Source organism: Rhinichthys klamathensis, unplaced genomic scaffold, assembly GCF_029890125.1.
Source record: "Rhinichthys klamathensis goyatoka isolate OS25496 unplaced genomic scaffold, OSU_Roscu_1.1 h1tg000366l_1, whole genome shotgun sequence".
In the NCBI taxonomy this organism is placed as follows: Eukaryota; Metazoa; Chordata; class Actinopteri; order Cypriniformes; family Leuciscidae; genus Rhinichthys; species Rhinichthys klamathensis.
Window position 1 is genome coordinate 552,736 of NW_026606875.1, and position 26,113 is coordinate 578,848.

General features: G+C 35.7%; 1 protein-coding gene across 1 annotated transcript in view; it reads left to right on the top strand.

The window, feature by feature from the left end:
- Positions 1-26,113, top strand: part of LOC130069411 (collagen alpha-1(XXIV) chain-like) — a 145,806-nt gene that overhangs the window by 87,450 nt on the left and 32,243 nt on the right. Inside the window, exons 20-36 of the mRNA XM_056233278.1 lie at positions 962-1,015; positions 1,235-1,288; positions 1,828-1,872; positions 2,010-2,063; positions 2,368-2,412; positions 7,060-7,113; positions 7,258-7,311; positions 7,617-7,670; positions 9,252-9,305; positions 16,822-16,875; positions 17,410-17,454; positions 18,578-18,622; positions 21,065-21,118; positions 22,941-22,994; positions 23,344-23,397; positions 23,618-23,671; positions 24,204-24,257. Of these exons, the coding sequence (XP_056089253.1) occupies positions 962-1,015; positions 1,235-1,288; positions 1,828-1,872; positions 2,010-2,063; positions 2,368-2,412; positions 7,060-7,113; positions 7,258-7,311; positions 7,617-7,670; positions 9,252-9,305; positions 16,822-16,875; positions 17,410-17,454; positions 18,578-18,622; positions 21,065-21,118; positions 22,941-22,994; positions 23,344-23,397; positions 23,618-23,671; positions 24,204-24,257 (882 nt within the window). The remainder of the gene's footprint in view (positions 1-961; positions 1,016-1,234; positions 1,289-1,827; positions 1,873-2,009; positions 2,064-2,367; positions 2,413-7,059; positions 7,114-7,257; positions 7,312-7,616; positions 7,671-9,251; positions 9,306-16,821; positions 16,876-17,409; positions 17,455-18,577; positions 18,623-21,064; positions 21,119-22,940; positions 22,995-23,343; positions 23,398-23,617; positions 23,672-24,203; positions 24,258-26,113) is intronic.

Consider the following 26,113-nt stretch of genomic DNA (forward strand, 5'->3'; position numbering starts at 1 on the left):
TTATATGTATACATTTTTTAAATTTCATTTTTGAGGGAAAAAAATTTCTACAAAGGAAATTACTTTTGTTAATGCACATTCCTGGTATAATTGTGTACAGCAATATTTTTTGAGATATTTAAACTTTTTAAACTTTTTAAATCATTAAATAATTATAAAATATTATTTATACTTAAATGATATTAAAAATGTATAATAATAAAAATAAAAATAATTATTATTATTATACATTTTATATATTTAATATTTTGCTGCATTCGGAAATAATTTTTTTAAGCAAAATATTAGACTCAATGCATAATAATAATAATAATAATAATAATTAGTGATTATGATTACGCAAATATTTATTTAATTTAAAAAATGTATTTAAAATCTGATTATTTATTTTAAAATATAATAATCATTTCATTAAATCATGATTGAATTATTAAGTAGTATTTCTTATCAAAATATTAACAATAGAGTATCATTTGTTTAATGATACAACTAATAATAATTATCTTATTATTCATTAATAATTAATTATATTAAATGGGAGTATAATAATAATGTTAATTTATTATTTGTAATAATTTGAATTAACAATAATTTATTATTATAATACATTTTATATATATATATATATATATTAATTCTTTCTGCATTTTGTCTCATTGTGACATAAAATGGATTGCAAACTGTCCTGAACTTCTCTTTGGATGGGTTTTGGATCTGACTCTGTTACCGTGAAGACCTCTCGCTGTCAATAAGAGCATTTCTGTTTAATAACATGATGGCATATCCAGTAAACCATTTAAATAACTCTTTCTCATAAGTATAGAAAATACTAGTTATGAATGTAAACTAGGCCTTGCCTGACCCTAATTTATAGTAAGTGGGTGTGGTCTAACGACAGGTGGGCGGAGCTTAATTGACAGCCGTAAAATTGCATTTTACTGTATTTATGCCCGTGTTTTAGGGTTTCCCAGGAGACATTGGTGCACCAGGACCGAACGGCCCCCCGGGACCAAAGGTAGAGAAAACTCTTGTGCAAATCTTGAATATTTGTACCAAAACATAGATATATGCTTGCCTAGGATCTTATACACATCATATTTGTTCCAAAAGGCAGGTATTAATGTTGTGTTGCCTTCTAAGATACCTTAGTCTGAAGTGTAGTTTGCCTCGTGATGCTGCTTAATGCTGATGAAGCTGTGTGTGTGTGTGTTTGTGTGTGTGTGTGTGTGTTTAGGGTCTTCAAGGATCTCGGGGCCCCCAGGGACCACCAGGGCCAAAAGGAACAGAGGTAAAGTGTTTTTTTCCTGTCTCACATCTATCTATCTATCTATCTATCTATCTATCTATCTATCTATCTATCTATCTATCTATCTATCTGTCTATCTGTCTATCTGTCTATCTGTCTATCTATCTATCTATCTATCTATCTATCTATCTATCTATCTATCTATCTATCTGTCTGTCTGTCTGTCTATCTGTCTATCTGTCTATCTGTCTATCTATCTATCTATCTATCTATCTATCTATCTATCTATCTATCTATCTATCTATCTATCTATCTATCTATCTATCTATCTATCTATCTATCTATCTGTCTGTCTGTCTGTCTGTCTGTCTGTCTGTCTGTCTGTCTATTATTACAGTAGTATGGGGAGTAGAGTCAGTTCAGTTCTTCTCCTCCTCTGTTTCTCCTTGTGATGCGTATGGTGATGGGAGGAATGTAGTCTTGTCTACAGGTGATGTTCTGTGGGATCTGTGGGATCTGTGGGATCTGTGGGATCTGATCGCTGATTGTTTACTAAAACGCTTCCTCGTGTGTTTCTGCAGGGAGACGAAGGCCCTCCGGGTCCACCTGGAAATCTGGGTCCCAATGTAAGTGTCTTTCTTTCTTTCCTGATTAAACTCAGATTAACATGAAGGAGATCTGATGTAACGGCTTGTTTTGAGTGTGTAGAGGAAGGTTCATTTACATTCGTGTGTGTGTGTGTGTGTGTGTTGATCCTCTACAGGGCCGAATCGGTCGGAAAGGTTTCATCGGTGAACCAGGACCTGAAGGCCTGAAGGTGAGTGTCTCCTCAGTCCCACCTGTCAATCATCAACCATCATCATCATACTAGAACATTAAGGGGGGGAAAACAACGGCGATTTTGATTTTTCCGATTTATAGTATTTCCAAAATAGTTCACATTGCTCTCTGCTTGACCAGAATATTGATCATATGTCCAACTGTGAGATTCATCACAAAGGATACATTCATATTACTGTTTGGTTTACAGTCATGGATTGTTGTTGATTGTCATTTTTTTTTATCTGGTTTTGATGTAAAAAAAAGAAATCCATTTTTATTTCAATTTTTTTTGTTCCCAGGGAGAAATTGGAGACCCAGGGAATGCTGGGAAAAATGGCCCCCCTGTAAGTACAAATAATATCCATCTGTACGTCCATCTGTCTGTCTGTCTTTTTGGTTCTCTGGGCAGTTTTTTGTAAATGAAAGTTGTCTGAACTCTTAGTAACATTGTTTTTTGTTCCGTTTCATTGAGCAAACATGTTTGTTTTCCCATTGTGTGTGTGTGTGTGTTTATGCTCTTGTAAAATCAGAGTCGTGACACGAGGATCTAAAGCTGTTTGGGGAAACTTTAAAAAAAAGAGTCTTTTAATGTTTCATGAGAACGTCCTCCGTCTCGCTCGATCTCTCGATGGGAAGACGAGACTGCTTTCAAGAGCTTTTGAGGAGGATTAGCTTCAAACCCGACGCAGAGAAACATGATTTGCGTTCTGGTTTGTGTTGGTCTATAGTGTACACATGTGTGAGGCATTAGAGATCTGTGCACTTCAACAACAGCAATCTGGAGAACACACACTCTTTAATGACATCACTCTCCCAACGAACACCACCAGACCAGACGCAGGAGAAAGCGTTTAAATCTGCAGATTACTAGTACATGTGTCTTGATTAACTGGAAGAATGTGTAGATATATTTGTGCTGGAAAATGACAAAAATAGTTAGGAAGAAGATTTTCTGCAGTGTTGAGTTTCCACTGAAGACTCACAGAACACACAGTCAAACCCAAGATTATTCAGACACCAGAGATCATTTTTGATATTGTTTCACTAGTGTGTGCAGGACACTATAGTTCATTTATGTAAGTGAGGAGAGCAAAATAAAGTAAACTGTGACATATTATACCCAAATATTCTTCATACAGAGATTACCAGTGACATTTACACACATGTGGGAGCAATAATGACTCCTCCACTTTGAGCTGATCATGTTTTGCTGAAGTGTGTTTTCTGTAATTGCTAATGCTCTTTTTACACACAGACTGAACAAGCATTGCTTGGTCACTGGTTGAGCTAAACTGGTATTATCTAATTGTGTAGTTAAATTTAACAGCTGACAGATATTCAACATAATTCATGTGTGAGAGTCTAATATTTGCTTACAGTCAAACCAAAATGTATTCAGACTCCTTCCACATTTCTCACATTATCACAGTTTATTCGCTATAGTTTAGAAAATGGTAATAAACATGAGCAGAACTCAGTTCTCAGATCAGTGGATATTTGACTGGTTTTGTCCGTCCTGTGTGCGTTCACACCGGACGCGAATAGCGCGTCAAATTCGCGCCTGCCGCGTCTAGTTATACGCTTGACCACTTTGTGTTAATTCGCGTGTCAATGGCGAAATTGACGCGCGTAAAAACAAAAAAGAAAAGTTTGAAGCGAAATCAGAGGCGAAATCCGGAGGCGAAAGTTTCGAAATCCGTTGGCGGCCATCTTTTTAGATGTTTATCGAGCATTAGCATTAGCATTAATTGAGAGAGTCACCGCTCGTATATGGAGAGCAGAAACAGCTGCGTAGGGGACATCGTCGCTGTACTCGGGTCCACCAGACCCTCCGGAGGGTTTCAGGAGTTTCACCATTTGCTCCAGGAGCTAGGTTTGGTGGACCTAATGGTGAGGACGCTGACGAGGACAGCGTAGGCCGTATAAGGCCTCGGCCTCGAGTGGTCTATGCCTGTCGAGCCCGCGCTCTACAGCCCGGCGCCAGGTTCACCCTCGCCCGCACACACCTAATCTGTCATTTATTTTTGTTTTTATAATAAATGGAGCCTCCAAAAGTGAAACCTGTCTTGTGATTTAAAAAAGTTTTTATACACTAAATTGTGTTTGTTGTCTTTACATTAGAATAATAATGTTTCATATAATCTAGAATAGATATGGAATAAATAGCATTCAATACAAAATGAGTATCTCTCATAAATTGAAATCGCGTTTTTATGTGAAAGATTTGCTTTGCACACCAAGTCATATTACAAAATAATTTATTGAGGCCAAACATAAAATAACATTATAAACGGTCACTTCACCACGTGACAGCAGCAAGCAGGCTCCTGATTGGTTAACGCGGCGCGTTAATTGACGCAGAAGTTCAGATTTTTCAACTCGGGCGGCAGACGCGAATTCGCGTCAAACGAGAGAATGCAAAAAAAGCGCTACATAAAACATTCGCGCGTAATGCGCCAGACGCTCAATTCGCGCCATTGACGCGCGAATGAGGCGTATTCGCGTCTGCCGCGCTCTACGCCTCATTCGCGCCGCAGGAATGGATAATGACCATGGTATTTTTTTTACTTCTCAGCTTAAGTGAATTATTATTTAACCTTTACATTATTGTTGAACCATGGTATTAATAAAAACTACACAATAGTAAGAGCTGAACAGTTGCTTCATTTATCCAATTTCCACCACCATGAAAAAAGTGGGCCGGTCTTGGGCCTGAAACTCCCGGGCTGAAAAGGAGGGGGGTAATAATTTGGCAGGGGGTCGAAATTCGGCACAACACCGGCATAACAACACAGAGAACACATAAAGCTAAGAGCAACCTTAAAACAAGAGTAGCAAAACATTACCAGACTCAAATATAAAATAGTAAAACAGTATTTTGTATATCTACAGTATTTTTAAAACGGTATTTCTATATAAAACAGTATTTTGCTGTAGTGAGTTTTACTTACAGCAGATCTGAGAACTGCTGGCCATCGCTCAACTCTTCCAGGAAAACCCAGAAAGCCTCGTCAATCCCAGCATGCACCTGGTGTGTCTCCCGTCGGCGTCTCGGTTCTCCAGACGGATCGGTTCCCCTCGCTGTGGACTCTTATATAACCCAGCGTCCTTTCGCCTCAGATGTATAGAGATATACAGTAAAACAGCAGCGCAGATCATTTGCTCTGAGACGAATATGATGACAAATGAGTTTTTGATTGCAGATTTTGGCGTCTTTGCGAATCTGAGCACAGTTGGAGACGTTTTGATCTCTTTTGTGACTCTAGAGGAGACCGGCGTATGCGAGAGTCCTGTGATCTTGTTCTCAAAACAAAGTGAATCAGAAGAAAGTCTTTCTCGAGCATCAGATCCTCATATTAGAGTGATTTCTGAAGGATCATGTGACCCTGAAGACTGGAGTAATGATGCTGAAAATTCAGCTTTGATCACAGGAATAAATTACACTTTACTGTATATTCACATAGAAAACAGATGATTTACACTGGAATAATATGTCAGAATTTTTACAGTATTTTTTATCAAATTAAAGCTGAGCAGAAGAGACTTTAATTCAAAAACTGATGCTAAAGTTTTGACCGGTAGTATACAGTATAATTTAAATTAATCTTGAGCAATTTATTAACACTTAAAGTCATATTTCAAACCTCACAATAATGTCCTTTGTTTTGGAAATGCATGAAACATCCAGACATGGAAAAGTCTGCAGGAGCTTTAGTCAAACGAGCCAAAGATATCTGATGTAATGAATGTACTTTGACGAATTAATGGAAAGTTCCCCAGGGCTGATGCATGCTGGGAGTCGTCCCGGTACTGTACCAACATACAGACAACTGTGGCAAACCCTGTGTGTGTGTGCAGGAGTGTGACGTCCCACGTCTGATGATTTATGAGCGCTGAGAGTGTGTTGTGTTCATTCCTCTGCGAACTAACTTTATTTATTCTCTATTGTCATAATACATCTGTTTATTAATAAGAAGATGATTGATTAATTCCGTTAGTAAATGTCCATGCAAACAGTGCCGAGGATCTTAGCCAGTGTGTGACAAATACTCGCGGTCTTAAAGAGACAGTTTTCACCCTTGTGTATTATTTACGTTATCTTATTATCTTTTTTTAATAATAATTCATAGTGTGCAACATAAAACATAAAAGCAACAGTCATTCAATAATCCTTACAATAATTCAAGTCCTCTGAAGTGATACAGTGATGCGAATCTCATGCAATTTGGTGTTTCATTTTCAAAAATGGGATCTTTAGATATGCCATGATGTCATTGATTCATTTAAAAAACATGAGAACACATGAGAATTTATAACTATGACAGATCTGAGAGACTTAAACAGCAATATGGCCATTACTTAGAGCTATCATGTGGTTTGGAAAATAGTGCATTAGTCATTTTTATTATAAATTTATGGCGATTTTATGTCATTTTAGAGCTTGACAGACCCTGCCTAAATTAAATTAAATTACATTTATTTGATCAAAAATACAGTAAAAACAGTGAAATATTATTCCAATGTAAATCATCTGTTGTCTATGTGAATATATAGTAAAGTGTAATTTATTCCTGTGATCAAAGCTGAATTTTCAGCATCATTACTCCAGTCTTCAGTGTCACATGATCCTTCAGAAATCACTCTAATATGAGGATCTGATGCTCAAGAAACATTTATGATTATTATCAGTGTTGAAAACAGTTGTGCTTCATATTTTTTTGGAAACTGTCATACATTTTATTTTTCAGTAATATCATATCAATCATATCATAAGCAACCTGGATATTCTTCAGATAATTTACAAACAAATTATTACATCTTGTAATGCAATTCTTCAGTTCCTGTTTGAACGCTCTCCAAAATCTGACTTGAGGAATGTGTGTGTGTGTGTGTGTGTGTGTGTGTGTGTGTGTGTGTGTGTGTGTGTGTGTGTGTGTGTGTGTGTGTGCGTGCATGTGTGTTTAACCAGCTCTTGTTCTCTGTGTTGTCAGGGTCCCGTGGGAATGACTGGAATAACCGGAGTGATCGGCCAACCTGGAGAAAAGGTAAAAACTGAGTCTTTATCTTAAACCAAATGTACTTCCACCATTTTACCATAAATACATGATGAAGTGCCACCGTGATGAAATGGATCAGCGACAATGAAGATCAGATCTGCAGACTGAAATCGTGTGTTTGTGTGTGTTCAGGGTGATCGAGGTCCTCCTGGTCCTCTGGGTCCTCCAGGAGAGAAAGGTTCAATAGTAAGAACTTATTTCACACTAACAAACATAAATATTAAAATGCATTGCACTGAAAAAGTATTTTTGACTTGTACACATATCTAAAACCCGATACCTTCAGTCATTTTGCTTCTCCAGTAAATCTAACGTTTCTTGACTGTAAATTGTTGCACAATGCGAAACGTGTGTAAATCATTCGTGAAGGCGAGTTGAACAGATTTCTGAGTAAATCAGTAGTTGGTCTGGTCTTAACCCGGTCAGTAGCTCGTTGGGTCACTGGTTAGTGGGTTTATGGTGATAACCGTGTGCATTTCTCTTTGTAATAGGGGTATCCCGGTCTTCCAGGAAGTCCTGGAGATTTCGGCCCACAAGGTCCACCAGTAAGTTTACCCATGATCCTCTGCTGTTTCATCAAAAAGTTTTGTTCATCATGAAAATCTTCACAAATTAACACTATTTCTAAAGCCTTGATACAAAAAAAGTTAAACGTTGGCTATAAACAAACTACACGACGGTCACATGACTTCAACACTTATCACTTTTGACCAATAGGTGGCGCTGTTGCGAAATTGGTGTTGTGTAGTCAGTGTGAGCTGATAATGGCACTTACAAAGTTTGGTGTCGATATGCCAAAGCGTTGTAAAGTTACAGCCTTAGAATCAGCTTGGCGCCATGCCATCAAATTTGTTAAAGCGTTATATGAGAATGGTTTGGTCAATCAAGAAGCCTTCATACGGTCTGAAGATAATTTTAGATGATTTTGGTGAAAATCGGTCGAGGAGTTTGAAAAAGTAGGCTTTCAAAAAAAAATCGAAATTACGTACAGCAATTTTGATCAACTATGGTATAACTTGTATCATTATTCTTGGTACGACTCAAGGAATCTATCAAGAGCAGTTTCATTAAAATTAATAAAAAGCTATTAGCATTTGTTTAAATTTCACAACAGGGGGTGGTCCTGATGACGCATATAAAGTTTCGTAACAATACCCTAATGCGTTCATAAAATACAGCATTTTATGACAAAATTCAAAATGGCTGACATCAAAAATGGTTGGGACAAAATTGGTTATCATTCGTCTCGGCATGATGCACTGAATGAAAAGAGACCAGTTTTATACATTTTTGGACAAACCATACAGAAGTTATAAGCAAAAAGAGCTATTTTTCATATCTCCTGACCAGCAGGAGGCGCTGTACTGAAACCATGTAACCTCAGGTGATGCTTGTGATGACATGTACCAAGATGCATCTCAATATGTGAAAGCGTTGTAGAGATATAGCCTCGCATCCAATTTTGGCATGTTCTTTGATGAATTCGTTCACGTGTTATTCAAGAACAGTTGAGTTTATCAAATATCTTTTATTAGCTTTTTGCAAGCATGATTTGAAGATGATCTGAGCCAATTTTGGTGAAAATCAGATTAACCACGACGAATTATCTTGAGCCAAGGAATCAGAGAAGAATTTTGTTTCTAGCCTTTACGGTTCAAAAGTTATTAGCATAAACTTGAGTGCAACTTTGGACAGTTGGTGGCGCTAGAGGGATTGAGTTAGAAACTCCAAAATTGCTGTGGTTAATGTTCGGACTGTCTTCTATCTGTGTGCCAAATTTCATTATTTTCCTGCAAGCGGTTCTATGGGCCATGTAGACTCGAGTGAAAGAAGATGAGGGAAGAATACGAACACTAACAGATCGCATACACACCTTCAGATATACTTTTGAGTCTCCAACAGTCTTGGTTTTGTTTTTTTACAATATATGATTGTGCTTGAACAATGGTAATAATTGAATTTTATGTGATATGTCACAAGTACCATGGTATTATTTTAACTGGTGTGAAGTTCAGCGATGTTGAAGTGATATACACACAGATACAGTGGTTGCGGTCTTTTTTGAGAGAAACACATCAAAGTTGAAACTTTACTTTACCTCTTTCTGTCTGTCTCTCTTTCTCCAGGGTCCTCAAGGGCTGAGAGGAGCAGCAGGCGTTTCTGGGCCCAAAGGACGAAGGGTAAGACGAGTAGATGGAAAATTATGATTCTGTCGCTTGTTTTGTTGCGTTGCTAATGATGTCAATGTGTCAATCAATCAATCAATCAATCAACCAGCCAGCCAATCAGTCAATCAGTCAATCAATCAGTCAATCAGTCAATCAGTAAATCAATCAATTAATCAGTCAATCAGTCAGTCAGTCAGTCAGTCAGTCAGTCAGTCAGTCAGTCAGTCAATCAACCAATCAATAAATCAGTCAATCAACCTATCAATAAATCAGTCAATCAACCAATCAATAAATCAGTCAATCAACCTATCAATAAATCAGTCAATCAATCAATCAGTAAATCAATCAGTCAGTCAATCAACCAACCAACCAATCAATCAGTCAGTCAGTCAGTCAGTCAGTCAGTCAACCAATCCATCACTCACTCACTCACTCACTCACTCACTCACTCACTCACTCACTCACTCACTCACTCACTCACTCACTCAATCAATCAATCAATCCACTTTTATTTATATAGCACAATAAAAGCAACAGTAGTTGGCCATTGTGCTGTACATCAGGATAAATATCTAATAAACAACCGCAAAACAAGTGATGAAGGGAATTTACATCGAATACACCAATCAGAAAACTCACCGTTAAAATCAAGGACAGTTGTTAGCCTGTGAAAAGAGCTAAGTTTTAAACATAGATTTAAAAACAGACTCTGGATAGAGCAAAGCAAACAGGAATCGTTTGGTGTAATTGTGTTTTGTTTTTGTCATTTTTATTATTATTTTTTCATGTTCATGGTCAGTTCAGTTTAGATTCTGTTGCTGGTTTGAAATATATTTCATTTAATTGTGAGTAGTTTTTGAGATTTCAGGATAAGACTTTTCTTGAAAAACACTTTCACCGCTGGCTGATTGTCCTGGTAATAAGTTCACAGGCTGTTTGTACAACGCGTTCAGCTCTCTATCTGTTCAGCGATCAGTGTGACTACAAGTGGTGTCGTGTTTTGTTGCTGGGTGAATCGTGTTTCCCAGATAAACTACAGGGACCTCTAGAGGTCAAACTGAGTATGACCCCAACATCAAAAAGAAATCTAGCTACTGTGTATACACACAATGTAAAATATAAATGTTTGTGTGTGTATTCAGTATTATTTTAGTATCATTAAAACACAATTATAATTTTATATACTTTTAATTAGATTTTTATTTTTCAATCAGTTTCTGTTAAACTTTTAGTAATTTAATTGTGTGCTATTGTCATTTTTATTCATTTTTATTGTCTATGTAGTTTTTATTAAGTTTTATTAATTTAGTTTTAGTTATTTTATTACCTCAACTTAAACATAAATGAAAAATGCTGTCAACTATTTCAAATAAAATATGTTTTTGTGTATATGTTTTTTCAGTTAAATTTTATATTTATAAAATTCTAAGCTTTTTGTTAGATTTTCATTATTGCACTTGTTTAATTTGCCTTATTGACTTTTTTTTTTGCATAATGTAATGAGAATTTGGGGGGTAATTGAGGGTTAATTGTCATGAATGTAATGTAATGCAAAGCAAAATATTATTTGTTTCTTTTGATTTTGAAATGATCTGTGAACTTGACGTGTTTTTGACAACTTTAGATCAGAGTCACCTGGTTAATAAGATAATTCAAGGAAAATATTTAATAGACGCAGTGATTTGGGAAAGGATTATGATACTTTCCCGTTACGCTTTTGTGCTTGTAGGGAAATTAATTTAGATTTACAGTATTCAGGCTTATTACAGACAAACGTTCATAACCAATGCAAACTGTCTTAAAGGTACAGTAGCAAAAACAGGCAGTTTAATTGATAACAGGTCAGCATGAGGGTAAACGCTCATGAATTACGAGCAGGAAACGTTGACTAACATAATAAGCGTGGAAGAGAAAGAGCGTGTTTGACGTGAGTGCTAATGACACAGGATGAAGTGTGTCAGAGGCCACAGAAGCTGATGAAAAGAGGTTTGAGGTTCATGCCAAACTCTGCAATTAAGAGAATGTTCCCCTCTGTTCTGTTTATATAAAACTGGGCAGATCTCATTTTAATGATGGTGAGGATGGGCCACTTTAAACCCCCGTGTGAAACATGGCAGACAGATCGCTTACACATCCTGAACAAAGAGCTCAGGCCTTCTGAAGTCTCCGTTCATGAACCCAACGTCAACACCAGTTCCAGATTCAAAATAAATAGAATTCCTTTTTAGATCAACTTCTTTTGGCCAAATTCTAATGCAGGTTTGCATGGCACTCCCAGAATGCACTGCAACAAGCTCAGTTGAACAAAATGAGAGAAATGTTGTTATAAATATCCTTGTAATTCATTCAGTACTGAAAGTATAGATTGAAAAATAGTTTAATGATATATTTAAACCAGTGTTTTTATATACTTTGTAGTATTTATTCATATTTTGAATTAGTTTTTTTTAGAATTCATTTTCATTTTAGAATTTTTTTAAACAAAACTTTAATTTATTTTTATTTTATTTTTTTTGTGTGTAATTTTAGTATTCCAATTTAAATTTATTTAAGTTTGTTTACAGTCATTTTGGTTTAAATTTTTTTTTGCAGTATTGTTATGTGCTTTCATTATGTATTTCAAATGTTTTTAGTTAAGCTTAAAAAGATATTTTAGTTTTAGTAATTGCATATCTTTTATTTATTTATTTCAGTTAGTTGCAGGCAACATTTTTTATTTTTGCTCCAGTTTTTTTCAGCTTTATTTCAGTTTCAATTTTTTTAGCTTTAGTTAACAATAACAACATTGATGAGTCCTTGTGTGTCTGTGGATTTTAAGTTTTAATTATATAAGTTTAATAAGTTTGATCCTTTTTTAAATATTTATGTTTAATTGTATATTTTATATTTTATTATTTATTTTTAATAGTTTTAGGAAACAACTTGAAGGCGAGTATATGGAGACAGAATTTTAATTTTGAAGTGAACTATCCCTTTAAATGTTTTACCTTATTGCACGTTTTCTCTTTGCATCTGTATATTTCAATTACGATACATACTGCATTTCTACTGAAGGAGAGTTGAAGTGAACCCAGATGCAACTTTAAGTCCAAAAGATAATCAAATATAAAACAAAGGCATGAAACTCAAAACAAAAACAAAAACGAGAACATCAACTGGAAACATTCAATACTCGATAATTACACAGGGCAATACACAAACTAATTACAAGACAAGGAACACTTGTGAACAATGATCAGACGATTAACCAATGACAAGACACATGGCAGGATCACATGACAATCAGGGAATCACATGACAAAACAGAAACATAACAACGACAAGAACAAGGAAGAAAACCCAAAACGTGACAATATCTGTAAAGTCTGTGAGTTTGTCCTCCACTTCTGCAGCAGTTATATACACCAAACTTTACAGTGTTATTCCTGTCTATATTCTGAAGGTTTTTACTGAGGGGTTTGTTCATATATCATTCACACTGATTTATATAAAATCTTATTCCTAAAAACATATATTTCTCTGTCGGTTGACAGTATTTTCTGATTTATGCAGTGATAAAAAGAGATATCCAAAATCCCCTCAGTAAAAACATTTAACTCTGATATGTCAACAAAATCAAACGAGAATTTTGAACCTGGCTTTATTCAATGTTCAGATTTATTTCCTGGAAATTAATGCAAATTAGTGCACATTCAATTATGCAATGCCTCATTCACATAACATTTCAGAAAACATGTAATACAATTTTTTTTTTCAATTCTTAATGTAAATTAGCTGGGGAATCATGGTGATTGGGGGGGGGAATTTAAATAGAATTTATAATATATATAATAAATTCTAGGGGCTCTATATTCTATCTTTGCAATTCATGACTCCCAGTTTCTATGTAATACGGTTTCAAAACTGAAAGCCTCAACTTCTAGAGTTGATCCGATACCATCTTGTCTTTTTAAATCATGTTTTGATTCCCTCTCTCCTGTTGCTTTGAGAATTATCAATAACTCTGTGTGCACTGGAGTTAAGCACTTAAAATTGCTGCTGTCACCCCGTACCAAAAACTAACAACATGGACTTTGATAATCCGAATAATTTTCATCCCGTCTCTAATCTTCCATTCCTCGCCAACATTTTAGAACAAACAGTGGCTTCTCAACTACTTTCCCATCTTTCCTCTAATGATCTTTTTGAGCCTCTTCAGTCTGGATTTCGCAAACTCCACAGCACTGAAACAGCGCTAGTCAAAGTTACTAATGATTTGTTAATGGCTTCTGATTCCGGCCGTCTATCTATACTGATTCTTCTTGATCTTAGTGCCGCTTTTGACACTATAGATCACTCTATTTTAATCAACCGCTTAGAGACTATCTTTGGAGTTTCTGATTCTGCATTAGAGGGGTTTAAGTCCTACCTCTCTGAGCGTAAGCAGTTTGTTGGGATGGGTGATTGCAAGTCTGATGTCGGTTTGGTGCACTCTGGGGTTCCCCAGGGCTCAGTTTTGGGCCCGTTACTTTTTAGTTTTACATTTTTCCATTTGGACAACTTTTAAGAACACTTGGTCTTAACTTTCACTTCTATGGCGATGACACTCAGATCTATATACTAGGGCTGTCAGTTAAACGCGTTATTAACGGCGTTAACGCAAACCCCTTTTTAACGGCGTTAATTTTTTTATCGCGCGATTAACGGTGTTTTTGGCCTAGCTAACTTTGCATTTTTTTTTCACATGCTTTTGCAACAGGACGCGGCGTGCGCTGCGCTGTGAAACCCATTCATTTCAATGACTTGCGCCGCGTGATTCGTCGACCAAAGCGCAAGCGGATCTAGCTAGACCGGAAACAAAACAACAGGCACGGCGCACACACTTGTTTGGGCTTGCGAGCCGGCCAAATAGTTGGTTAACGTTACGTTTTGAGTGGATGACGAGCGCGAGACGCCGAAATGGATGCCAATAAGATTCTGAATGGAAAGTTTACTTTAAAAAAGTTGCCAAATGGTTCCATTGACGAGACCAAAGTGATCTGTGTGTTTTGTCGTTGTGAACTGAGCCATCATCATCGCAGCACGTCCAGTCTGAAACACCACTTGATGATGGCCAAGCACACACACACACACACACACACACACACAGCTGATGCAAATTCTCCGCCCCTCGTCAACATCAGGACCTCGTCAGTATTTCACCCTTTTATTGATGGACAGTGTTACATTGTGTGAGAGATTATTTGCTCCAAGTGAGAATGTTAGTGTGAAATTGAACACAGTATATGTCAATGTTGTTTAAAAAAAAAAAACATTTGCACAAAGCAAGCCGATCCACTTTTCCATGTTGATAAGAGCATTAAAATGAGAAGAAATAATGGGACAAAAAGAAATCAAGAGACATTTAGAATAGATCAAAATGTGTGATTAATCAAGAGTTAACTATGACATTAATGCGATTAATCGCGATTAAATATTTTAATCGTTTGACAGCACATTCAAAACCTGATTTCAAAATGCCTGTGTCTTTTCTTTCTCAATGTTTTACTGAGATTAAGAAATGGATGTCTGAAAATTTTCTCTGTCTAAGCAGTGATAAGACTGAAGTGATGCCTATTAGTTCACCTCATCAGTTGCGTAAAGCAGAGTCCATAACCTTAAAGGGATACTCCACTCTTTTTGGAAATAGGCTCATTTTACAACTCCCCCAGAGTTAAACTGTTGAGTTTTACCGTTTTTGAATCCATTCAGCCGATCTCCGGTTCTGGCGGTACCACTTTTAGCATAGCTTAGCATACATCATTGGAGTGGACAAGACCATTAGCATTTCTAAAAAAAAAAAAATGACCAAAGAGTTTCGATATTTTTCCTATTTAAAACTTGACTCTTCTGTACGCAGCGCCTGAAAATAGTCCCCAGCTCCGTAGCCTATTTTCAGGCGCTGCGTCATATCATTACGCCTGCTGCTCTCATGGTACGGCAGTGAAGTTTCTTGATTATTACGCAGGAATGAGAGTATAGTTCCTAGCCATATCAGCCTAGAAAATCGCAACTTTACATTTTCCGTCGGTCTTAGTGCACGATGTAACTACAGAAGAGTCAAGTTTTAAATAGGAGAAATATCAAAACTCTTTGGTCATTTTTTTTTTTAGAAATGCTAATGGTCTTGTCCACTTCAATGATGTATGCTAAGCTATGCTAAAAGTGGTACCGCCAGAACCGGAGATCGGCTGAATGGATTCAAAAACGGTAAAACTCAACAGTTTAACTCTGGGGGAGTTGTAAAATGAGCCTATTTCCAAAAAAAGTGGAGTATCCCTTTAAGTGTGGATGGCTCTGCTTGGAAATTCCGAAATCTGGGGGTGATATTTGACACCAATTTAACCATCATGTTCGTAACACAGTCAAAACATCATTTTTTCATCTCAGAAACATTGCCAAATTACGCTCTGTCGACTTTCTCCGTGGCTGAAAAGTGAATCAACACTTTTGTTTTTTCACGTATTGATTATTGTAATGTTTTGCTGGCTGGAGTTTCTAAAGCTACCCTGAGTAAATTACAGTTGGTACAACATTCATCTGCTAGAGTTCTGACTGGGACCAGTGCTTGGGAACACATCACACCTATGCTGGAAAACTGCACTGGCTTCCTGTTAGTTTCCGTATTGATTTTAAAATTCTCATGCTCACTTATAAGGCCTTGAATATCTTGGCCCCTCAGTATTTGTGTGAGCTCTTAACCCGCTACACTCCTACACGTGCTCTACGCTCTTCTGAAGCTGGTGTTTTAACTCTCCGAACAACACGGCTGAAAACTATAGGCTTTTTCTTCTTTGGCCCTCTGAGATTGGGAATGCAGAATCCCTTAGAGTTTTTAAATCGTCCCTTAAAACGTACTTTTTTAGGGTGGCTTTTATGTGATTACTTTGTTTGTTATTATATTGGCTTTTTATTTTTATTGCTTGTTTAGTTTTTACTGCCTAGACTGTTATGTGTATCCTTTTAATTTCATTATTTTTATGTAAAGTGCTTTGAGATGCTACTTTTAAAGGCACTATATAAAATATTATTATTATTATCTTAGCCCTTAGCATGAGATTTTTTTTATTAGCGTTATTTTAGAACATATTAATGCCACACTGTATGACAGATGTATAGCTTTAATTCAGTTTATTCTTTTTTTTATTCAAAATATTCACAAATTTGTTAATTATGTCATGAGCTATATGATATATTCCGATTGCCAAATATGTGGAAGAAATGTGTTTTGTCGTTTAAACACCTTTATAATGATCATGTTAGTTGATCTATGACATGTTAGTAGTAGTGTCGGATTTCTGTAAATTCCTCTATTTCTCCCAAAATACATACAAGTAAGTGGCCGGTGATCTGGGAGAAGAACTTTATAGTTTCCTACACAATGTGTACACTTAGTCAAATTATATTATTATTGCAGCTTCTATCAGTGTATGGAATTAAATGAAATGTCTTTTTTATTTTAGTGTGAGACGTGTTGGGCTCATATATGGTGTGTGTTTTTGTCTTTTAGGGCCCGAGAGGAGCTGACGGCCCTCCAGGAGAACCAGGCCACGAGGGCGTAAAGGTATATCACCATATATACCAGATATCCCCTACACTATTACAATAAAAGGTCCTCGACTCAATTTTATGCTAAAATATTTCTATATAAGTAGAAATGTCTGAAATGACTGCATAACACTTTCATGTTTAACAGGTTATTTAATCGTTTTCTAGTTTGCAATTTAATCAGAATTAAAAAGGAATTCAAACTAAATCCATAAAATGATCCCATTTTGGGAACCACTTAAAGGCTCTATATATGAAGGCATCTTCTTTCTTCTTTGAGTGTATTATATTCACACATTGACTACTATACAAAAGATTAGCTCTTTTATTCTGGGAAAGCATTGCGATGGCATCATTTAAGTCCCAGAACTTCCTGTTTGAAGGGGAAGTATATGACACAGGATAGAGAACTGCACTCTTTAGACGGGCCTTCACACATCACAGATCCTAAAGCAGTTACACTGATTCGCATTAGAAAGCAGTGAAGGATCATGATGCTCAGAGACGCGTCACACACACACTTGACGGCTCCACTGCTTTTATTTTTCAGGGTGAAAAGGGTTCTGGAGGGAAGAATGGAGATCCGGGATTCATCGTAAGCACCTCTGTGTTTAGTTTATAGATAAAGTGAGATAAAATCTTCATTTCAGGACATCCTCAAGTGGGAAAACTATTCATACTTCAGTTAAATGTGTGTTTTTGAGGGTTTGTGCTTGTCTGTAGTCATCATAACTGAAGACAATCATCATATATGAGACCGTCCTCAGTTTGATGTGCTAGATCTACTTGTTTTTCTCCAGATTAGACAGTCACACACACACAAATGATTTTCGTTAGTTGAAATAAAGATAAAATAACATATACTGTACATATTTGTTGAAAAATTTAGAAAAGAAAAAAAATCATTCAAGTTGAAAGTACTAAAATTGACAAAGTTGAAACTTACCGTAATTAAGCTTAATGAAATTAAATCTAATATTAAATTCAATTTAAGATAAATACTAATATAAACCTTAATAAAGCACCTAAAAAAAGAACATATATGTATTCTAATTTAAACTAAATTTAAATTGAAAACTTAAAAAAATACTATAAACTAAACTAAAATACTTATACATGTTTGTTTATTAGACCAATTCAAATAACTACAGACCTGGGTTGTTATAATAAAAAAAAATAAAAAAAAAAATTAATTCAAATATAGAAAAACTTATTTTATTTCAGCTAGTTACTAAGGCAGCATTATTTTTAGATTTAGATTTTAATTTAGTTTAACTTTATCTACTAAAATAACAAAAACTGAAATAAACTAAATAAATGAAACTATATGCACATATAAGAATTTAATTTAAATAAAAAATAAAAAACAAAAACATACAACAAAATTACTAAAACTTTAACACAAGCCATTTTCAGAAGTGAACAGACATTTAGCCCTTTTGGACCATCAAATCTGTTTAAAGACATATGAAATACGATTTTGGGGGGGATTTAGAACATTTCTGGGGTAATATTTCTACAGTTTTATTCCCGAAAGCACAGCTAGTTACAAAAAATACTAAATACACACAATGTACAGCTGCGGATCACACTGACATCACTCATTAGTTATTAAAGCGCCTGAGATCCATAACTCTGGAGACTTCTGCTTCATCTGTACAGCGAGCTGAAGGTTAATGATCGTGTGTGTGTGTGTGTGTGTGTGTGTGTGTCTGCAGGGTAAAGCTGGAGGTCCAGGGAAGAGAGGAGCAGCAGGACCCTCTGTAAGTCTCTCTCTGCTTCATACTACAGTACATCCATTCCTATGAGCCAGTGACAGAGTTAGTGGTGTCAGTCAGGCGGAGCGGTTCATGACGCTTATACATCATGTCCAAAATTAAATTAACTGAGATTTTTAACTGCGTCATGTTGTTCTTACGCACATAAATGAGTCTAGATATGACATAATAACTGATACTTTGATTTAAAAATAGTAAAATATGTTTAAATGTCAAAATACTATTGTTTTTGTTTAAATAAATACTATTATTTTTTTTAATACTTAAAAATATGAAAATAATCATGATGAATAGTAAACTATGTGGCCAAAAAAATATAATTCGTTTCTTTTTTTAATAATTATTTTCTTCTTATTGTCATATTAAAATAGTAAAATAGTTTGCCAATATACTATTCTTTTTCTCTAATAAAAAAAAAAATCAATATTCAAAATTATAAAAATAATCATATCAAAATAGTTAACTGTTGCCAAAAATACAGTTGTTTTAATCATAAAATGTATCAAAATTATTTTTATTATTTTTCTTTAAATAAATAATATTTTTTTAATACTCAAAAGTATGAAAATAATCACATTAAAACTGTTGCCAAAAATACAATTATTTTCTTTTAATACTCATTGATATTGTCATATTAAAATTGTAAAATGTTACCAAAATACTTTTACTTTTATTTAAATAAATGCTATTTTTTAACACGCAAAAGTATTAAACTAATCATATACCAAATATTTAAATATATTGCCAAAATACTATTATTTTTGTTTAAATAAATGAAAGTATTTCCTGTGAATACTGAAGAGTATTGATATAAGGGTTAAGGAGGCAGAGCGATACACTCATACACTCGAGCTCGTGTGTGACGTCACAGATCAGTGTGTTTCCTCTGTCTGAGAAGCCTCTAATAAAACTGGATGTCAGGATGTGTGAAGTGTGTGTCGAAGTGTGTGTCGAGGTGTTTATAATTCAAGCCTGAGGGGTTTTACTCGCTCATGAGCTCACAGCGCCCTCTAGTGGGAACTAACTCTCTCTCTCTCTCTCTCTCTCTCTCTCTCTCTCTCTCTCTCTCTCTCTCTCTCTCTCTCTCTCTCTCTCTCTCTCTCTCTCTCTCTCTCTCTCTCTCTCTCTCTCTCTCTCTCTCTCTCACACACACACATCTCACTGTCGGTGTTGTTTTATGAGTTATGCCAGTGATGTTTCACAGACTCTTAAAACACTGTAAATTCATTCATAACTTCATTTATGTGTAAACCCGCATGTTCCCCAAAAATACAGTAAAACAGTAAAATATTATACTGTACTGTTATAAAATACTGTTTTCAATGTGAATATATAGTAAAGTGTAATTTATTCCTGTGATCAAAGCTGAATTTCCAGCATCATTACTCCAGTCTTCAGTGTCACATGATCCTTCAGAAATCACTCTAATATGAGGATCTGATGCTCAAGAAACATTTATGATTATTATCAGTGTTGGAAACAATCATATTTTTGTGGAAACTGAAAGTTCAAAAGAACAGAATTTATTTCAAACAGAATCTTTTTTAACATTATAAACGTCTTTACTGTCACTTTTGATCAGTTTAATGCGTCCTTGATGAATAAAAGTATTAATTTCTTTAAAAAAAAAAAAATCCCAGTGTGCCTACATAGTCAGCTACCTTCTAAGGCAACATCATGAAACCTTTAAAGGGATAGTTCCCCCAAACATGTAAACTCTGTCAGTAATGACTCTCCCTCATGTTGTTCAACCCCGTAAGACTTTCGTTCATCTTCGGGACACAAATGAAGATATTTCTGATTAAATCTGAGAGCTGGATCACTCCTCCATAGGCTTCTACGGGATTGAAACTTGCCGGTCCAGAAAGTTATTAAAGACATCGTTAGAATAGTCCGAGTGACTACAGTGGCTCAATCTTAAGTTTATCAAGCGACGAGAATACTTTCTGTGCGCAAAAAACAAACAAAAATAACGACTTTATTCAACTCTTCATGTCCTTCTCTGTGGGCCTCGAGTGAGTTCACGTAGTGTAACAGCGCAGCGCTTCTTGGTTATACGTCACACACATCTCACACACACACACACACACACACACACACACACACACACACACACACACACACACACACACACACACACACACACACACACACACACACACACACACACACACACACACACACACACACACACACACACACACACACACACACACAGACAGAACGTATAGGCTCACTATTGGCCAGCATCACACACATCTATCTTTAAACTAAATGTAAATGAGAAATGTTTCTGTGAAAACTAGCTGGAATAAAATAAGTTTAAGATTTATTTTATTTCAGTTAACTTTTAAATGTCTGTTACTGGTTTTAATGTTAGTTTTAGTAAGCAAATATAACCCTGTACTGGGGTGTTGTGTTCTACAGGGTAAAGCAGGTCCGCCCGGCAGCACAGGTGAACAAGGTCCTCCAGGTGAACCTGTGAGTATCACAACACAAATACATATGTTTGCATTCTCAAACGAGCCTCATTTGCAAAAAAAAGGGGTGTTTTATATTAAAGAGAATTAAAAATACTTCATGGCACATATAGTTCTGGTTCAGTGTTATTTAGTATTATATATATATATATATATATATATATATATAGTTATTGTTTTAGTGTTTGTTAAAATTCTGAAGTAGCTTTATTTTTATATTTTGAGTTTTAACTTTATTTAAAGTTTTAGTAATTTTGTTAAGTGGTTTTGTCGTTTTTTATGTTTATATTAGGGCTGTCAAATGATTAATCGTGATTAATCACATCCAAAATAAAAGGTTTTTTTACATAATATATGTGGGTGCACTGTGTATAATTATTTTATATATATAAATACACACACATGCTTGTATATATTTAAGGAATATTTTCATGTATATACTGTATATAGATTTATATATAATTTATATTATATATAAATATAAATGTTATATATAAATAATATTTTTTTCTTAAATATACATGCATGTGTGTGTATTTATATATATATATATACAAAATAATTATACACAGTGCACCCACATATATTATGTTAAAAAAAACTTTTATTTTGGATGTGATTAATCGTGATTAATCATTTGACAGCCCTAGTTTATATATATATTTATAGTTACTAAAACTGAAATATAAATAAATTAAAGTTATATTATATTTATATATTTATATTATATATATATTTCAGTTTTAGTAACTTTACTATTTCAATAAACTTATTTTAAGTAAGTTGCCAAATTGTAAAAATTTCTTACGTTTTTTACATCTAATATTTAATTTAATTTAATTTATTTTAATTCAGCTTAATTTGTATTAGCTAATTTTTTAATGGTTTTAGTTTAAGTTTCATCGCTGACCTGTTTTTAAAAAAATATTTCTATATAGCTTTAATTGATATAACATTTGAGTTTTAGTTTTAGTAATTTTAGTATTTCAACTTATTTGCCAAATTTCTTGTTTAATTACATTTAAATCTAATGTTTATATTTCATTTTTATTTATACTTTTTTTTTTCAATTAATAAGTATAATTTAAGTATTTTAACTTAAACTTATTTTATTTCAGTTAGTTGCCAAGGCAACATTTCTGATTTTCTAAATATTTGGGAAAAAAAAGGTTTTTCATTAAATATTTAAATTATATTTAATTTCAGCTTTATTTCAATTGATGAGAAATTTGATAGTTTGTGTTAACAATGACAACACTGACCTGATGTTGTATTTAAATAAAACACAAAGCTTTGGGCTTAAAAATAGTGCATGCTGAAGTGCCACTTTTGTATATATACAATAATTTCTTGAACTAAATGAAATAACGGTCAAAAACTGCACAAACTGAAGGATGTTCATCTGCATCACACATTGTTGTTCATATGTGCTAAACTTTCAGAAATGTAGTGTGTATTGTCGCAGCATTTATACATGGTGTTTTTGCTGCTTATTGTTGCATCTTTCTTGTGTAATACAAGTCATGATGTGAAGGCCTCAGAGGCTTCGTTCAGCTTCTCCACATGGCATTTCCAGCATTGAGCCTGAGTGTTTCGTGTAATTACGTCTAAACATGTAATCAGCCGCTCTGACAGCAAATGAAAGACTTTTAACAGCGTCTCTCAGCACCAAGGGCGACACGTGTAAATCTGATTTATATGACCAGAACAAGACCGAGCAGGACTGTTTATGGGAAATCCATGTTTGTTTTTTGGGAATTGTGCATGATTTCATATTTATTTCATATTTATTTGAATGCGACTGTTTGGTTTTGATCGTTTAGGGGTCCAGAGGCCCTCCGGGGGACGCGGGACCAGATGGAGAGCAAGGTCACGAGGTATTTCCTAAAAAAAAACGTATTGAAGTGTATAACAGAGTTCTCCTGCATCCAATTATGTAGTAAAATGTGCATTTGAAAATTAAATGAGGGATAATACTGTACAATCAGACTGATCCGAGTTACATATTACCGTTAAATTCAATAGATTACATAATATAGGCACTCTATGGAGTGTAACACAACACATTACACAGCAGAAAAGTCAATGATAGCACAATTTGATTATTTTTAGTAAATTAATTATGTTGCAGGGTATTTCATTGAGCTTTATTTTTGTGTTTTGGGTCTGAAATATGACCTTTAGTTCTCGCCGTCTTGTGATTTTCCCTCTTTTGTGCGTGCTCAGGGACCTCCAGGACCTGAAGGAGAGCAGGGGCCCGTGGGTGAACCTGGACTCAAGGTGAGACAGACCATCCTGAAACTCTTACAGGGATTGTTTATCCAAAAATGACCAATGCTGTATCATTTAAATTCTTCCATTGAACGCAAAAGAAGACATTGTTCAAGCTGCTGTTTGCAATGAAATGCAATGGAATCAGATGATTTATACTGACAAGCTTTAATAATAATAACAGTATCAACGTGAGATCTATTGGCATTTGGCAACTGTGTCTTTCCAGGGTGAAATGGGGCCTGTTGGAGAAGAAGGTGAACTGGGCCAACTGGGCATCAGAGTGAGTCTAAAACCCCACACCGACTCCAAAATGTCCAAGTGAACGTGATCCATCAGTGTGTTTTTATTGCTTTAACTGACGTGAGCCAAACAGTGTCAATAATCTGACAGACGGACCCTCGGGCCGTCCACTCACTCGCACACACTGAACGTCTTTGTCTCCGGTTACTCAATTATTCAAGCAAATCTTCTGTGTTTGTTATTGGATATTATGACATTGGGTGAATCTCATGAAGCCTGTCATGAATTTATCCGGCTCATATTTCACCCTAAATTGAAAAGAAATAAATCATAAATCTCATTCTCATTACTGCCTTGTGGAAAAAAATTCTGATATGTTATTCAAACTGTAAAATATCCTCGCTAATACTGCAATCAGGTATGTTGATTTGCTTATACAAATAAAAATGGCAGTAAAGGCCTCTAGGAAAAGCAAATAAGCACATTTCTGCTGCAGTATCAGCATTGAGGGTCAGCCGATGTGTGGGATGAATCCCATGATGCTTTTCTAAATCTGTTACCATTTTTCTTAGGGTCCTCCAGGGCCACCCGGAGAAGATGGACATCAAGGGAAGGACGGACCAAAGGTGAGACTGCAGATTAAAGCTCTCCTAGGACATTTCTGAAGTGTCAACTAGTCTGAAGTGTCCTGAAGTGTCAACTAGTCTGAAGTGTCCTGAAGTGTCAACTAGTCTGAAGTGTCCTGAAGTGTCAACTTGTCTGAAGTGTCCCGAAGTGTCAACTAGTCTGAAGTGTCCTGAAGTGTCAACTAGTCTGAAGTGTCCTGAGGTGTCAACTAGTCTGAAGTGTCCTGAAGTTTCAACTAGTCTGAAGTGTCCCGAAGTGTCAACTAGTCTGAAGTGTCCTGAAGTTTCAACTAGTCTGAAGTGTCCTGAAGTTTCAACTAGTCTGAAGTGTCCTGAAGTGTCAACTAGTCTGAAGTGTCCTGAAGTTTCAACTAGTCTGAAGTGTCCTGAAGTGTCAACTAGTCTGAAGTGTCCTGAAGTGTCAACTAGTCTGAAGTGTCCTGAAGTGTCAACTTGTCTGAAGTGTCCCGAAGTGTCAACTAGTCTGAAGTGTCCTGAAATGTCAACTAGTCTGAAGTGTCCTGAGGTGTCAACTAGTCTGAAGTGTCCTGAAGTTTCAACTAGTCTGAAGTGTCAACTAGTCTGAAGTGTCCTGAAGTTTCAACTAGTCTGAAGTGTCCTGAAGTTTCAACTAGTCTGAAGTGTCAACTAGTCTGAAGTGTCCTGAAGTGTCAACTAGTCTGAAGTGTCCTGAAGTTTCAACTAGTCTGAAGTGTCCTGAAGTGTCAACTAGTCTGAAGTGTCCTGAAGTGTCAACTAGTCTGAAGTGTCCTGAAGTTTCAACTAGTCTGAAGTGTCCTGAAGTGTCAACTAGTCTGAAGTGTCCTGAAGTTTCAACTATTCTGAAGTGTCAACTAGTCTGAAGTGTCCTGAAGTTTCAACTAGTCTGAAGTGTCCTGAAGTGTCAACTAGTCTGAAGTGTCCTGAAGTTTCAACTAGTCTGAAGTGTCAACTAGTCTGAAGTGTCCTGAAGTTTCAACTAGTCTGAAGTGTCCTGAAGTGTCAACTAGTCTGAAGTGTCCTGAAGTGTCAACTAGTCTGAAGTGTCCTGAAATTTCAACTAGTCTGAAGTGTCCTGAAGTGTCAACTAGTCTGAAGTGTCCTGAAGTTTCAACTAGTCTGAAGTGTCAACTAGTCTGAAGTGTCCTGAAGTGTCAACTAGTCTGAAGTGTCCTGAAGTGTCAACTAGTCTGAAGTGTCCTGAAGTGTCAACTAGTCTGAAGTGTCCTGAAGTTTCAACTAGTCTGAAGTGTCAACTAGTCTGAAGTGTCCTGAAGTTTCAACTAGTCTGAAGTGTCCTGAAGTGTCAACTAGTCTGAAGTGTCCTGAAGTGTCAACTAGTCTGAAGTGTCCTGAAGTGTCAACTAGTCTGAAGTGTCCTGAAGTTTCAACTAGTCTGAAGTGTCCTGAAGTGTCAACTAGTCTGAAGTGTCCTGAAGTTTCAACTAGTCTGAAGTGTCCTGAAGTGTCAACTAGTCTGAAGTGTCCTGAAGTTTCAACTAGTCTGAAGTGTCCTGAAGTGTCAACTAGTCTGAAGTGTCCTGAAGTTTCAACTAGTCTGAAGTGTCCTGAAGTGTCAACTAGTCTGAAGTGTCCTGAAGTGTCAACTAGTCTGAAGTGTCCTGAAGTGTCAACTAGTCTGAAGTGTCCTGAAGTTTCAACTAGTCTGAAGTGTCCTGAAGTGTCAACTAGTCTGAAGTGTCCTGAAGTGTCAACTAGTCTGAAGTGTCCCGAAGTGTCAACTAGTCTGAAATGTCAACTAGTCTGAAGTGTCCTGAAGTGTCAACTAGTCTGAAGTGTCCTGAAGTGTCAACTAGTCTGAAGTGTCCTGAAGTGTCAACTAGTCTGAAGTGTCC